The sequence below is a fragment of the Mobula birostris genome, chromosome 24 (assembly GCF_030028105.1).
Source record: "Mobula birostris isolate sMobBir1 chromosome 24, sMobBir1.hap1, whole genome shotgun sequence".
Lineage (NCBI taxonomy): Eukaryota > Metazoa > Chordata > Chondrichthyes > Myliobatiformes > Myliobatidae > Mobula > Mobula birostris.
Genome location: NC_092393.1, coordinates 3,693,343 through 3,706,658, shown reverse-complemented (window position 1 = coordinate 3,706,658; position 13,316 = coordinate 3,693,343). Strand labels below are relative to the sequence as shown.

Here is a 13,316-nt window from a genome sequence, read left to right as displayed (position 1 = left end):
CTTGGTTGTGCAAGGGTTAGGGGTGTGGAGCTCAGTGGATTGCAGAGGATGCATACTGCTGACATAAAATATATCAAATGTACCTGCAGATTCAAAACTGTGACATATTGAGTGGGTAGTGAGAAATAATCTGGGTACCCCATTGACTCCTGAGAAAAGATGTTGTCCAGCTGCAAGGTGGCAAAGGAACATACAACTGAGCTATAGTGAACCAGCGCAGATGGGTGGACACTTGTGAGTATGCTGGTCCAGAGAAGTTTGAAGGTTGCGATAAGGCATTGCAGAGTACAGCAATAAACAGGTGTGAAGCATGCAGGACGGGAGTTAGGATTACCATCATCAATTCTTTATCCCCTTCCGTCGAGTCATCCTTGTTGTAATGGGCCAACATCTCATTCAAAAGACGCACATTATTGTTTACTTCCTCGAGCGTGTTTAAGCGTTTTGTTATTTTCTGCATTCGGGCTTCATCCTGTGAAAGGCACAGAAGCAAAACACCTGAGAGTCTGGAACGCAAACCCTCTCACACTCCCCATCACACACCCGCCATTACTGAGGCCACCACCTTTAGCACCAATGTGATGAGGCTTGGTGATCATTAGGTGAGTAAGAGGACATTGAAACATAAAAATTCACTCAGGCTGAGCACAGAACCACAGCTCACAGTCTCAAACCTGCAGGGACAGACATTTCAGACCAAGCTGAGGGAAAATTTCCTCTCTCAGGGTCCCTCCACAAAAGAGGCTAAAATACTGAATGTATTTCCGAACGAATTAGGTCTACTCCTAGACATGAAAGGCTAGATCTATAGGGAGAGAAGAGAATGCAGGATCAACCACAAGCATATTATGACAGAGTAAACATGCTTGTCCTGTTCCACATGTAGCTCTGATCAAGCACTATAGATACATGTAAGTGGCTCTGATTTCCTCTTGGTTGTGACTACAGATACAGTTCGATGCTGATTACCCACAGACCCGGACCACTGATACAGATAATTGTTTGGGGTACCCTTGTAAGAGACGTCAGAACCACGCCCCAGCTCATAATTTCAGTTCAGAGGAAGTAAGCAATGGATAACAGATACTGGTCTTGCCAATAATGTTTGCAACCTGTGAATGCACAAGTACAGCTCCCCAGGCACAATCCAACAAAATACTCCCCAAAAGCACAGATCTAGCCATCTTCTCGAGTGCTCATCCAGTCGGTTTCTTGGCTTAGCCTCAACGTTCTCAGCCCAGCTCTTGTTGGAAAGGGAACTACGCCTCTGCATCTTCCCAGCTTCAGTCTACTCGCCAAGCGTTAGACCTCATTTGGATGTTGCCTCCCCTCTTCCTCCTTACCTCCTTCACCATGTTCTTTATCAGTTTATTAGCCTCCTGTAAGTCCTCAGGCTTTTTGCTCTTTAGTAACCTGGCTAATAGCTGAAAAACAGTAACAAATTGGAAAGTTTATTTCAAACTACAAGACAGTCTGACGTGTACAGAACACTGGAGAAGTTTGCAACCAAACCATATCAGACTTTCAACACTCCCCACACTTGCAATATAACAGATAAGATTACAACATGGACTGTACTCCTGGGCCACTTGTCTACCACTCTCAACATCCATCACCCCCCACCCTCATCCCTCAAGCTCTCGTGTCCAGTCACCTCAACCCGGGACTCCAGTCCCTTCCTTGGTCAGCCTGCTGACCGATCCCCTTCAGCATGGATGCACTTGCATATTTGTGGAATAGGAAGGATACTTTCTCCTTTCTGATATATTCCAGAAGGCAAGGCCTTTGGCCCAACTCATCTGTGCTGTCCATATCTACTAAAATGGATCAGTGTAGGATTATTCTCGACAAATCCTATCACATTCCACCCCTCCCCAGCAGCACAGGCATTTTACATGACTGGGATGTTGGAGAAACTAGAAGAACCAGGGAAAGCCCATGGGATGCAAGATGAATACAGTCAGCACTTGAGATCAGGACTGAACCCGGGCCACTGGTGCTGTGAAATGATTCAGAAGGTAGTGTGATCCGAAATGTACCTTAGACTTCTCATCATCTTCAAACACTGTATTTTTAGGACGAGTTGTAGGCGAAGGAATGAGAGTTTTATCAATGGGGATCTGAGGATCCTGTTGCAAAATCCCTGTAAGAGAAGTATTCAGCACCTGAGTGCACAAAACTGTTCAGAGTCGAATCACCATTTTACAGATGAGAAGCATTATACAGTGCTGCTCCAATACAAGCCAGGTGACCTGTTTTGGCATTTTTGCTCAAGTCCATCTATAACACACACCCTTCTCTCCAGATGCTGACAGATGCACTGTTAGTAGATCTGACACAGACAATGGTTGTTGAACTGGTTTATGATGGCCTCATGACTGGCCTTGAGGTCTCCAAGGACAGTGTGGGAAATCTTCAATCAGGATTCCAATGCAGGGTGGCTACCCTGCCATCAGCTTCCCACAAGAATTGTATGAAACAGCAATCCCCTACAATTTAACATTGGTCAACTCTGAGGACACTTTATGCCACAGATGAGCTGGACACCTTGCAGAGAGTCAGAGCAAACTCTGGCCATGGCACTTTATTCCAAAGAGATGTAAGGCTGGTAATAAAATAGGGTACAGGAAAGCAAGCTTCTACGCTTGCAATAATGCTAATGGACAAATGAACCTCACCTAGATTCTTCAGTGACTACCCTATTTTTGCAACTATCCCACCATCTCTTCTTAGATAATTCATCAGGACAGAAGATGGCTTGCTTTCACTCCAAATTCATGGGGCCCAAGGTAATTGTTGAGGCCAAAATGGAAGGCACAGACTTTACCGTGGGAGTGGCAGGGGCTGTTTGGGACCTGGGACACACCTTTCACTCGTCACATTTGGTCATCGTGTGCCCTCCAAGATGCTCCTTCTCCATTCTGAGTTGTCACAGGTTAGGGGTGCGGTTTGTCAGTTGAGGGTGTTACTCTCTCCCAAGAAGGATTTGAGAATATCTTTGAACATTGTATCATTTCTTAATGCATGCATTACTAAATGACAATAAAAGAGGACTGCGCGTCCTCATAATCTAATCTAATCTGTTTTACTGTCCTCCTGAGAATCTCCTGCTGCGACACAGCCGAATTGCAAGCCTGTTTCCAGAACCTAGTGCTGGGCACAGGGATAAGGTGACCCGTCCAATGGATCAGACTCAGACCTGACACTGGAAGGGGGCAACGGACATTGTGCAGCCTATTACCCTGCCAATGGATTTTGAGGATTCTGCACAGAAATTTGCTGGTGGTGTTGAAGTGCCTGCTACAGACTGATCTTGCCTCCAAAACATGCAGGTTGTTGGGAAACAGTTTCTGCTCAATAGACTGCCAGGTTAATACTCACACATAAAACACAAACAGTGTCAAAGCATTCTTTGGAAAATGCTACCTACCTTGTTTCTTTAACATTTGATAAGCTTCTTTAATTTTGGTTTCCTCTGGGAGAGCAACTGTCCAGCTGAAGAGTAATTCAATGACTTTAGTTTTCACTTTTTCAGATACTCTGTCTCCTAAATACTAGAGAAAGAACATTAAGTATTCACAAGCTATTCAGTTTTTAGGCTTGGTTCAACCAATTCGATTAAAGCCAATTTAGCCTGCAACAATGTCACATAACTTGGTTCCATATCTTTCCGAGTTTCCAACAAAAGTCATGTCTTGAACAGTCCAACAACCCACCCACTTACCGGTTCCAAGTTACCTGGACGTTGGGCAGAGCATCATATGTTTAATATTGATAAAGTTGATCCAAGCTCACTTTTTGGGAAACAGTGTTTCCTGATTGTTCTCTTACACAACAGTACTCCAACGTTAATCTCATTCCCTATTTGTTCTGGACCACAATAAACATAGGGGAGTTTCAACCCTATTCAATCCCTTTGAACAGAGAACAGTACAGCATCAATCAAAGGATTTCGACCTCTCCACAGATGCTGCCTGACCTGCTGAGGTCTTCCAGCATTTTGTGTGTGTTACCTGTCAGTGGCATCAAAGTCCAGAATGGGAAGTGGGGAAAATGTGGTCATGTTTTGTGCTTGGTGGAGGCTAATCTAAGTCTAAGAAACTAAATAGTTTCTCAGGGCAGTGTTCTTGATTTAGCTGCCAGCTCATTTTATCAGCCACCTTTTCCTCTATCACTGGGTCAGAATTAGGGATGTTCACTGATTCATTCACTATGTAGATTATGGTTGTATGTAGACAGAGCTGAAGAACATGCAGGCGAGGGCCAGTACCTATCAAGTAACATTCAAAGAAATGTAACACACACAAAGTGCTGCAGGAACTCAGCAGGTCAGGCAGCATCTGTGGAAATGAACAAACAGTCAATGTTTTGGACTGAGACCTTTCCTCAGGACTGGAAAGGAAGTGGAAAAGATGCCAGAATAAAGCGGGAGAGGGGAAGGAGGATAGCAAGGTGACAGGTGAAGCCAGGTGGATGGGAAAGGTAAAGGGCTGGAGACGAAGGAATCTGATAAGAGGAGGGAGTGGGGCATAGGAGAAAGGGAAGGAGGAACAGACCCAGTGGGAAGTGATAAGCAGGAGAGAAGAGGTAAGAGGCCAGAATGAGGAATAAAAGAGGGGAGGGGGAGGAAATATTTTTTTACTGAAAGGAGAAATTAATATTCATGAAGACTACCCAGATGGAATATAAAGTGTTGCTCCTCCATCCTGAGGGTGGCCTCATTTTGCCACAAGAGAAGGCATGGACCAACATGTCAGAACAGGAATGGGAATCAGAATTAAAATGTTTGGCCACCAGGAAGTTCTGCTTTTGGAGGATGGAGCATAAGTGCCAGATAAAGCAGTCCCCATTCTGGAGCCAGGCAGGTGAAGACAGGCTGCCCTGGGTGTGAGGGTTTACTACCGCTCTGCCACTAGCCATGGGATTTTAATTAACCTCAGATTACAACCCTAGTCCGAGTGACCACTGTCCATCGCACTGAAACTCAGTACTATAGTACTTTGGCTGCTTGCAGGGATAAGTGCCAGGAGGCAGATTAGTGGGAGTGAGGAATGGACAAGGAAATCACGGAGGGAGATGGTGGAAGTTGCAGAGGACGATGTATTGGATGTGGAGGCTCACAGAATGGTAGGTAAGGACAAGAGGAACTCCATCACTGTTAAGGCGGTGGGAAGATGGAGCGAGTGTGGATGTTCAGGAAATGAAGGAGCTGCGGGTCAATGGTTAAGAAAGGGAAACTCTGTTCTTTGAAGGAGGAGGATGTCTCTGATGTCCTGGACAGGAAAGCCGCATCCTGGGAACAGATGTGGTGTAGATGAAGGAACTGAGGTAAGGGTTTTTACTGGAGACAGGGTTGGAAGAGGTAGAGTCAAAATAACCATGGGAATCGGTAGGTTTAAGAAAGATATCAGTTGACAGTTTGTCTCCAGAGATGGAGACAGAAAGATCAAGAAAGGGGAGGGAGGTGTCAGAGATGAATCAAGTGAATTTAAGGGCAGGGTGGAAGTTAGAGGCAAAACTGATGAGCTCAGCATGAATGCATGAAGCAGCAACAATGCAGTCATCAATGTAATGGCAGAAGAGTTGGGGAGCATTACCAGGGAAGGCTTGGAACATGGACTGTTCTACATCGCCAACGAAAAGGCAGGCATAGTTTCCCCTCAAGGTTGCAGAAAGTGGGAGGAGCCGAAGGAGAAATTGTTGAGGGTGAGGACCAGTTCTGCCAAACAGAGGAGTGAGGTGGTAGAGGGGAACTGGTTGGGTCGTTTGTCGAGAAGGAAGCAGAGAGCTTTAAGGCCTTCATGATGGGGGAATAGAAGTGTATAGGGGCTGGACATCCATGGTGAAAATACGGCAGTCAGGGCCAAGGAACTGAAAGTTAATGAGGAGATTGAGAGCATGAGAAGTGTGGGTGTAGGTGGGAAGTGTCTGAACCAAAGGAGATCGAATGGAGTCAATGTATGAGGACACAGATTCAGAGGGGCAGGAGCAGGCAGAGACAATGGGCTTATCCGGTCAGTAAGGTTTATAGATCTTGGGTACAAGGTAGAAGCGAGCAGTGCTGGGTAACAGAACTATAAGTTTGCTGAGTTCTCCAGAGCAACACTCACAACACACTGGAGGAACTCAGCAGGTCGGGCAGCATCTGTGGAAAAGATTGGTCGACTTTTCGGGCTGGAACCCTTCATCAGGACGGAGTGTTGCTTTGACCCCAGCATCTGCAGAGTATTTTGTGTTTGCTGAGTTCTCCAGAGTTGATGAGGTTGGTGATGGTGTTGGAGACACTTTTCTGAGGGTTCCATAAGGCCAAGGCAGTGATGGTGTCCGGCATGAGCCAAATCATCAGCCATCACAATTCAACAGTATTACTAATAATGAAAACAACTGGGCCAGCTATAGAAATACAGCAGCTACAAAGTAAATTAAAAACTTCGTATTCTGCCTTTCTCTGAATCTCCCCAAAACATGTCTTAATTGTGATGGAACTTGATGAATTTAGTTTCATAAGCACAAGTAACATGACTTCATTCACAACAAAGCAACAGTTTTGATTTGCATTTCCAAACCCACAATCATTGATTCTCTCCAGCACCAGTGTACATGTACTTTGTTTGCAGCTAAAGATGTGTTACCACAACTTGATAAAACCTCTTTAGCAGTATTCCAAAACTCGTGAACTTAACCACAGAGGTTAACTCATAAGAAACCTTACCAACTCCAGGCTTCCTCCATGTTACACACTACTTTGAACTGGAATAGACCAGCAACTGTTCACTTTCATTGTCTCAATCTCCCTAACAGTGCTGTCTTAGTTTGTTAATTGGACTGCAGCAGTTCAAGGTATGCACAAGAAATGTGGGCCTTTGAATTTGAAGAAAATAACTTTCTGCCCTCTCACATCGCAAACCTCACTACTGGAACCCACCTTTGGAGATACCACTTTGATTAATTCATTTAGGAATCGAAATTTCCCAACTTCATTGTGGAATCTTCGCCCACAGTTCTTCATAGAAGCTTCCAAGACCTAGGTGCAACCAAAATATTAACATTATATCATGCATCACTAAAGCATGCAAGAATCCGAGGGGAATTGACAGGTGATGCTTCCCAGTGGGGGGGATGAGGAGGCGGAGGGGCGGCATCTAAAATCAAAGGGCAAAGCTTCAGAATATGAGATTGCCCATTTCAGATGGCCAAGAGGGAGAAATCCTTGTCCTTCAGAACTGTGAACCTTTGGAAACCTCTACCTCAGAGCTATGGATGCTGAGTCATTGTATGTATTCAAGGTTTGACTGATGGACATTTAAACTACAATGGCGACAAGGTGTTTGCAGAGGAATCCCGATGAAGGTGCTGCAGAGTGAAAGGTTGTACTGAATGGTAAAGCAAGCTCATGGAGTGATTAGGCCTTCCCCTGGCCTTTATGTTCTTGGAGCATCACACATCATCCTGACCCCCAGTTACTGTTCAGCTTTCAGTAACAGATCAGTAAACAATAGCCATTGTTTTCAGAAATGGAAATGGTAAACATCCTTCTTGTTCACAGAGTCCCTCAGGAATAAGGGTGACTTGTTTCTGCTCCAGTTTTGTGAGTTCTGAGGTATCTAAGAGCCTAATGTAGGAAGTGTAGTCTCTACAGATGGGACAAGTGGTGACAGGTGGGTTGGTGCATTTCCTCCACATTTATATTGGGCTCCTGTGTGCGCTCTGCTCATGGACTCATTCACAATACCATCCCGAATGCCCTCAATCCACTTCAAGCAGCTATAGGCCAGGAATCCACAATGGTCAATGGGGATGTCGCTTTTTCTTTAAAGAGTCTGTGAGCACATCCAGAATTATTGCCTCTATCCGACTGGTAACCCCATTCCACAAAAGAGCTCAGAACAGAGGGTCTGCTTGCGTCTGACGTTGGGTTTGTGGACAGTGCGGCCTCAGTGCTGGGGATGTTGGCCTGGGACAACATGTTGATTCACTCATTAGTAGCGGGGTAGAGTACAACAGCAATGAAGACTAAACCTTTATAAAATACTGGCATCAATGGCAGAACTATGTTCAATACTGGTCATCATGTTAGATTAAGAATGTAATGACATTAGAGCTGGTCCAGAAATTACTTTTGAAAATAGGTTCTATAATGGCAAGAGGTTGCTTTGTAAAGCTGCCATGGGATAGAGTTGAGGACACTCAGTGTTGCTTCCAGTAGCACTGACTCTTTGTCCTTTATAAGTTCACCCTCATTCAGCCCATAAGGTCAATGGCAGCTCCCAGATTAGTAATTCCATCAAATATATTCCTCTCCCCTTGCTTCCCGTACCCATGCAAGCTATTGCCTCCCACATGTGTATCAACTTTTAATGCTCTTGCCACTTACACTAATGTTGCCAGATAACTGAGCATCACACATGTGGGATGTAGGAGGAAACCGGTGCACTCAACATGTAGTCACAAGGGGAACGTCCAAGCTCCACACAGACAACACCCAAGGTTGGGATCGAACCAGGGTCCCTGGAATTGTGAGGAACAGCACTATGATGAGGCTGATGTGTTAAGAGATTTCAGAGCAGATCAGGTGGTGCCCATCTCAGCAGTTACTACACCCATTATAGCTTAGGTGATGCAGATACCTTTGGGGTCCCTCACTCAGATGATGATGTAAACCGAACACAGTGGTGCCAGTGCCAGTCTCTGCAGGTCTTGTGCTTACCCCTCTATTGAAGCAGAGTGCTTTTTATGACAACATTATGCTCCAACATTTCCATCAGGAGGACAACCTCACTAGAGTTAGGCTTCCCACACCTTCCTTGGTAATTACACCATCCTGGCAGATTGTATCATTTCCCACCCTAGTATGAAGTCATCCATGTGATGTTGTCTCTTTTTGGGATGTGGACTGCATTGGAATAAAGGTCCTGTTTGGCCTCTTCCCAAGGTTCCAGGGTTTGGTATATCTACCCATTACTGTAGTTTGGTTCTAAAAGGGTCATGAGGCAGGGTAAGTTGCTGAGACACAGGACTAACTCATTTCTGGATGGTGAGGACAACAGCATTCTTTTCTTGGTTTGCCTCTACAATAGAAGATGCACCCATTTCCATATTATCTTAGCTGGCCATTTCCTGCTCACCTTTCAGTGATGTCGACATCAAAGTGCCCGAGTTCCTGAGTTTCAAAGCAGAGTAATGGTCAGATCTATTATTGTGGGATTGTCCGTGACTGCCCTGATCTTGTAGATCCTGTACTTCATTTGTGAAATGGAAGCTATCTATGCATTAGGGTGGAGGAGTGGCTAAGCACCAGCTACCACACTGACTTCACAGAGCAAGCCCTTGAACTTCAGTGAGGGGACCCAGAGTGGCCAGAGACCAAGTTCTGCCTCATCCTCGCTCACAGGTGGATGCCACCCTCCTCCCCTCAATGGATTAGTGACATAAAGACATGTGACTCTGTACTTACAGTGAGGGCTTGCACTGCCTCCCACTCCTGTGGAGACTGGATTTTATGAGACAGCAACCGGACAGCAATTTGTGGTCTGAGGAGAGAAGTTAAAGAGCTGTAGTTTAGATTTAAAAAATGTATTTTCCCTCTGATATCAAGGCAGGAATCTATCATGGGACAAGAGGAATTGATCTGAGGGGACGGTGTAAATTCAGTTCAGGCAAAGGTACACATCTTACATGGTACAGACAAGGCAAACCCCCCATGCCATGCATTTAAGGGCAATCCCTCACAGGACATGGGCTGATTTTAATCAGCCATCAAGACAATTTCTACCTCCTTCCTACCCACTCAGCACAGATGGGATTTCAGAGTTGGGTGCAACAATGTACTTAAGTTAATGCAGCAAACCCTTGTCAATATTACAGAGGAACATTGCTTATCTGTCGCAGTCCTGATCCCAGACAAGGTCAGATGGCAGCAAGGTCATTTGACACGCAATCGAAAATCTGAGTTGTTACAAAAAAGGACTTTTATCAACTGCTTAGCACTTTTAAAATTACAATTGTCTAGAGAATTGCTGTTGTTTTCAATACAAGGTGCTAGGATTTTTAGGACCCTGGCAGCTATGTGGAAAGGACTGGCACCTCACTAACCAGCCCCAGAATGGTCTCAGCCAGCAAGGGTTACTCTTCCGGGTTGAAAAAAACACTTCAGTGGCAAATGGGAGTGGCTATCAATGACTGGGTCAAATTAACAGAATGGATCAGTTAAAGAACTGAAAACAAAGGAAGATAAAGATCAATTTCAGCTTGTTGACTGCAGATCGTGGAATTGGCAAACAAGGCCCAATGGGTCCATGCTGACCAAGTCTCCTATCTGAACTAGTCCCATTTGCCCGTGTTTGGTCCATATCCCTTTGTCACACTGAACAGAACTGGTTACAATCTATATTAATAATGACGGATAAGGCTGGACAGTGAGCTGGGTGGGTGTAAAAACTAGTCTTCATGGTGATTGATTAAGAGAGAAGTCAGAAAATGGCTGATGTATTATGTAGGAAAATGTAAAATTAGCTAACTTGGCAAAAAAAAAGGCAATAAAGATCTTTCATTTGGTGAGTTATTTTAAGAAGAGGTTGATGACCCAAAACGTTAACTGTTTCTCTACCCAGAGATGCAGCCTGACCTGCTGGGTTTTTCCATCGCTTACTCCTTTTACTTCTGATTTCCAGCATCTGCTGTTCTGATTTGTAAGAAACACATTATGTTGCTCTGTTTTGCAAGGGTTGCAGTGAACTGGGAACCACACAGGACTTTGGTGAAACCACACCTGGAGAATGCTGGGCAATTTTGGCATTGGTACACAAGGAAGGAGAAACTTGCTCCAGAGGAGGAGAAATGTAAATTGTTTAGATCCTGGATTGGGCAATTTATAAAGAGATATTGAATCAAATGGCCTCAATACAAAGTGGGAATCTGCAAGAACAGGAGGTGATCTTTCTGAAACTGAAGGGGATTTACACCCCCTGTAGAACTAGAGAGCACGGTCTTGAATAGTTCCAAACTCAAAATTTCTTCTAGAAGAGGCAGTTGATATGAAGTCCACTATTTATTTTAAAATGCCTAATTGCAAAGAATATGGTCAGAAAGTTGTGAATGTTTGGAGCTCTCTACCCTTGTGGGACAACCCAGTACTGTGCAAAAAGTTATACACAAGAGCTGAAGCCAGTGATGTACTCCCTATATTCCTGACGATTTGCAGGATCTGTGGCTTTATCTATGGTTGAGGAAGAGGCATGCTAACCTGAGAATCGTAATTGAATGTGCCTTTTCTGGTCAGCTGCCATTTCTGGAGCATACTGCCGTACTGCTGAGGCTAACCTGGAGAATCGGAATGAGACTCAGCAGTACTGCAGCATGCTCCAGAACTGGGCAACTGACCAGAAACAAACTCTGCAGTCACAGATTGTTAAACCTGCACTGAAACACCCTGCAACAGCTGCCATGTCAGAGAGAGATATAGAGAGGTAGAGAGGGGGGTGCCAGAGAGGGTGGGGAGAGGGAGAGGGAGGGGGGAGAGGGGGGGAGAGAGGGTGGGGGTAGGAGAGAAGCTAGGGTGCCTAAGACTTTTGACAGAACTGTATTTATTAATGTGGAGTGGACAGTGAGTTTATAAATCTCGTGGGAGCAAAAGATGTTGGGAACAGCGAGGGTGGGGTGCCACCGGACAGGTGGAGAGAAAGAGTGCTGGAGTGGGGAATGGTGTTGGTGCTGACACAGCCAGTCCTGAGACACCAGGCAAAGTCATCTGATACCATACAATTGGTTTATTGATCATTACAGAGTGTCTCTCTGGTGCTTCCCGCTCCCTCCCCTCTTCCTGCCCCCTGCCCCCTTCCCACTCTCAGTCCACAACAGAGACTCATACCAGAATCAGGTTTGTCATCACTCACATATAATGAAATTTGTTTATTTTCCAGCAACAGTAGAGGGCAACACATAAAATTACTACAGTACTGTGCAAAAGTCTTCAGCGCCGCAGCTAGATGTGTGCGTAAGACTTTCGCACGGTAGTGTGCTGTAGATACTCATTGGTTTCTGAACTATGAAATTAAGAAATAGGGGAGCCATACAAAAACATGACCAAGAATCAATCACCATCAGACTGAATATGTGGAGTAGATTTGGTGATGGGAGTGGCGAGGTCACCCACTCCTGTTTGTTTTTCTCTTATCCAGTATCAGCTAGATGCTAATTATTTTCCCTTTGTTCTTCTGTTGGTCGTTACCAGCCCTAAAATCTCTGGAGAAAGGAAAATTTTGACCTGAATAAAGATGAATAAAGAATAAAATCTTTCAACAAATATTCAGTAAGTAAGTGCAACATAAACATTTCTTTACACACCCTTCCAGCTCCTTGTTGACCTGGTCACAGAAGCCGATGATGTACTCCCAATCTTCCTGACGATTTGCAGGATTTGTGGCTTTATCTATGGGTGAGGAAAAGGCACATTCAGTTATGACTCTCCAGGTTAGCTAGACTGTCAACAAAATTGAGAAAGTACAGAGAAGATTTACTAGAATGTTATCTGGGTTTCATCTCCTAAGTTACAGAGAAAGGTTGAACAAGCTGGGTCTTTATTCTTTGGAGCGTAGAAGATTGAGGGGAGACTTGATAGAGGTGTTTAAAATTATGAGGGGGATTGATAGAGTTGACGTGGATAGGCTTTTTCCATTGAGAGTAGGGGAGATTCAAACACGAGGACATGAGTTGAGAGTTAAAGGGCAAAAGTTTAGGGGTATCATGAGGGGGAACTTCTTTACTCAGAGAGTGGTAGCTGTGTAGAATGAGCTTCCAGCAGAAGTGGTTGAGGCAGGTTCGATGTTGTCATTTAAAGTTAAATTGGATAGATATATGGACAGGAAAGGAATGGGGGTTTATGGGCTGAGTGCAGGTCAGTGGGACTAGGTGAGAATAAGAGTTCGGCACGGACTAGAAGGGCTGAGATGGCCTGTTTCTGTGCTGTAATTGTTATATGGTTATAGACTCAGCAGTACGGCAGCATGTTCCAGAACTGGGCAACCTACCAGACACAAACTTTGCAGTCACATATTGTTAAACCTGCACTGAAACAGCTTGCACAGCTGACATGTCAAATATCTGAAAGGGGTGTTGATTTTGGGACTCAGAAACCAAATCCTGTGGCCTCTGGACAAGTGACTGAAGCAGAGGGAAGTCCTCAGCGGATAAAGCTGCATGATGGAATGTTTTCATCAGTTTTCAAGATGTGTTCACTGCTGGTACATATGCCTATCCTCAAGAGCTGGTACTGAATAGATTGCTGAACCAATGCAGCCTTTTTGCTGAAGGAGAAGTTC

At 44.8% G+C, this 13,316-nt stretch overlaps 1 protein-coding gene across 3 annotated transcripts in view; it reads right to left on the bottom strand.

Annotated features, from left to right (window-relative positions):
- The window catches only part of gga3b (golgi associated, gamma adaptin ear containing, ARF binding protein 3b), a 41,356-nt gene extending 28,931 nt beyond the window's left edge, over positions 1 to 12,425 (bottom strand). Inside the window, exons 1-7 of one of the 3 annotated variants that reach the window (XM_072242755.1) lie at positions 12,343 to 12,425; positions 9,455 to 9,530; positions 6,926 to 7,024; positions 3,431 to 3,554; positions 2,040 to 2,143; positions 1,344 to 1,424; positions 335 to 472 (exon numbers count right to left, since the gene is read on the bottom strand). In XM_072242755.1, the coding sequence (XP_072098856.1) occupies positions 335 to 472; positions 1,344 to 1,424; positions 2,040 to 2,143; positions 3,431 to 3,554; positions 6,926 to 7,009 (531 nt within the window). In that variant the 5' untranslated portion in view covers positions 7,010 to 7,024; positions 9,455 to 9,530; positions 12,343 to 12,425. Of the gene's footprint in view, positions 1 to 334; positions 473 to 1,343; positions 1,425 to 2,039; positions 2,144 to 3,430; positions 3,555 to 6,925; positions 7,025 to 8,374; positions 8,499 to 9,454; positions 9,531 to 12,342 lie in introns of those variants that run through there. The other 2 variants (XM_072242753.1, XM_072242754.1) reach the window with 2 other exon arrangements.
- Positions 12,426 to 13,316: the final 891 nt, after the last annotated feature.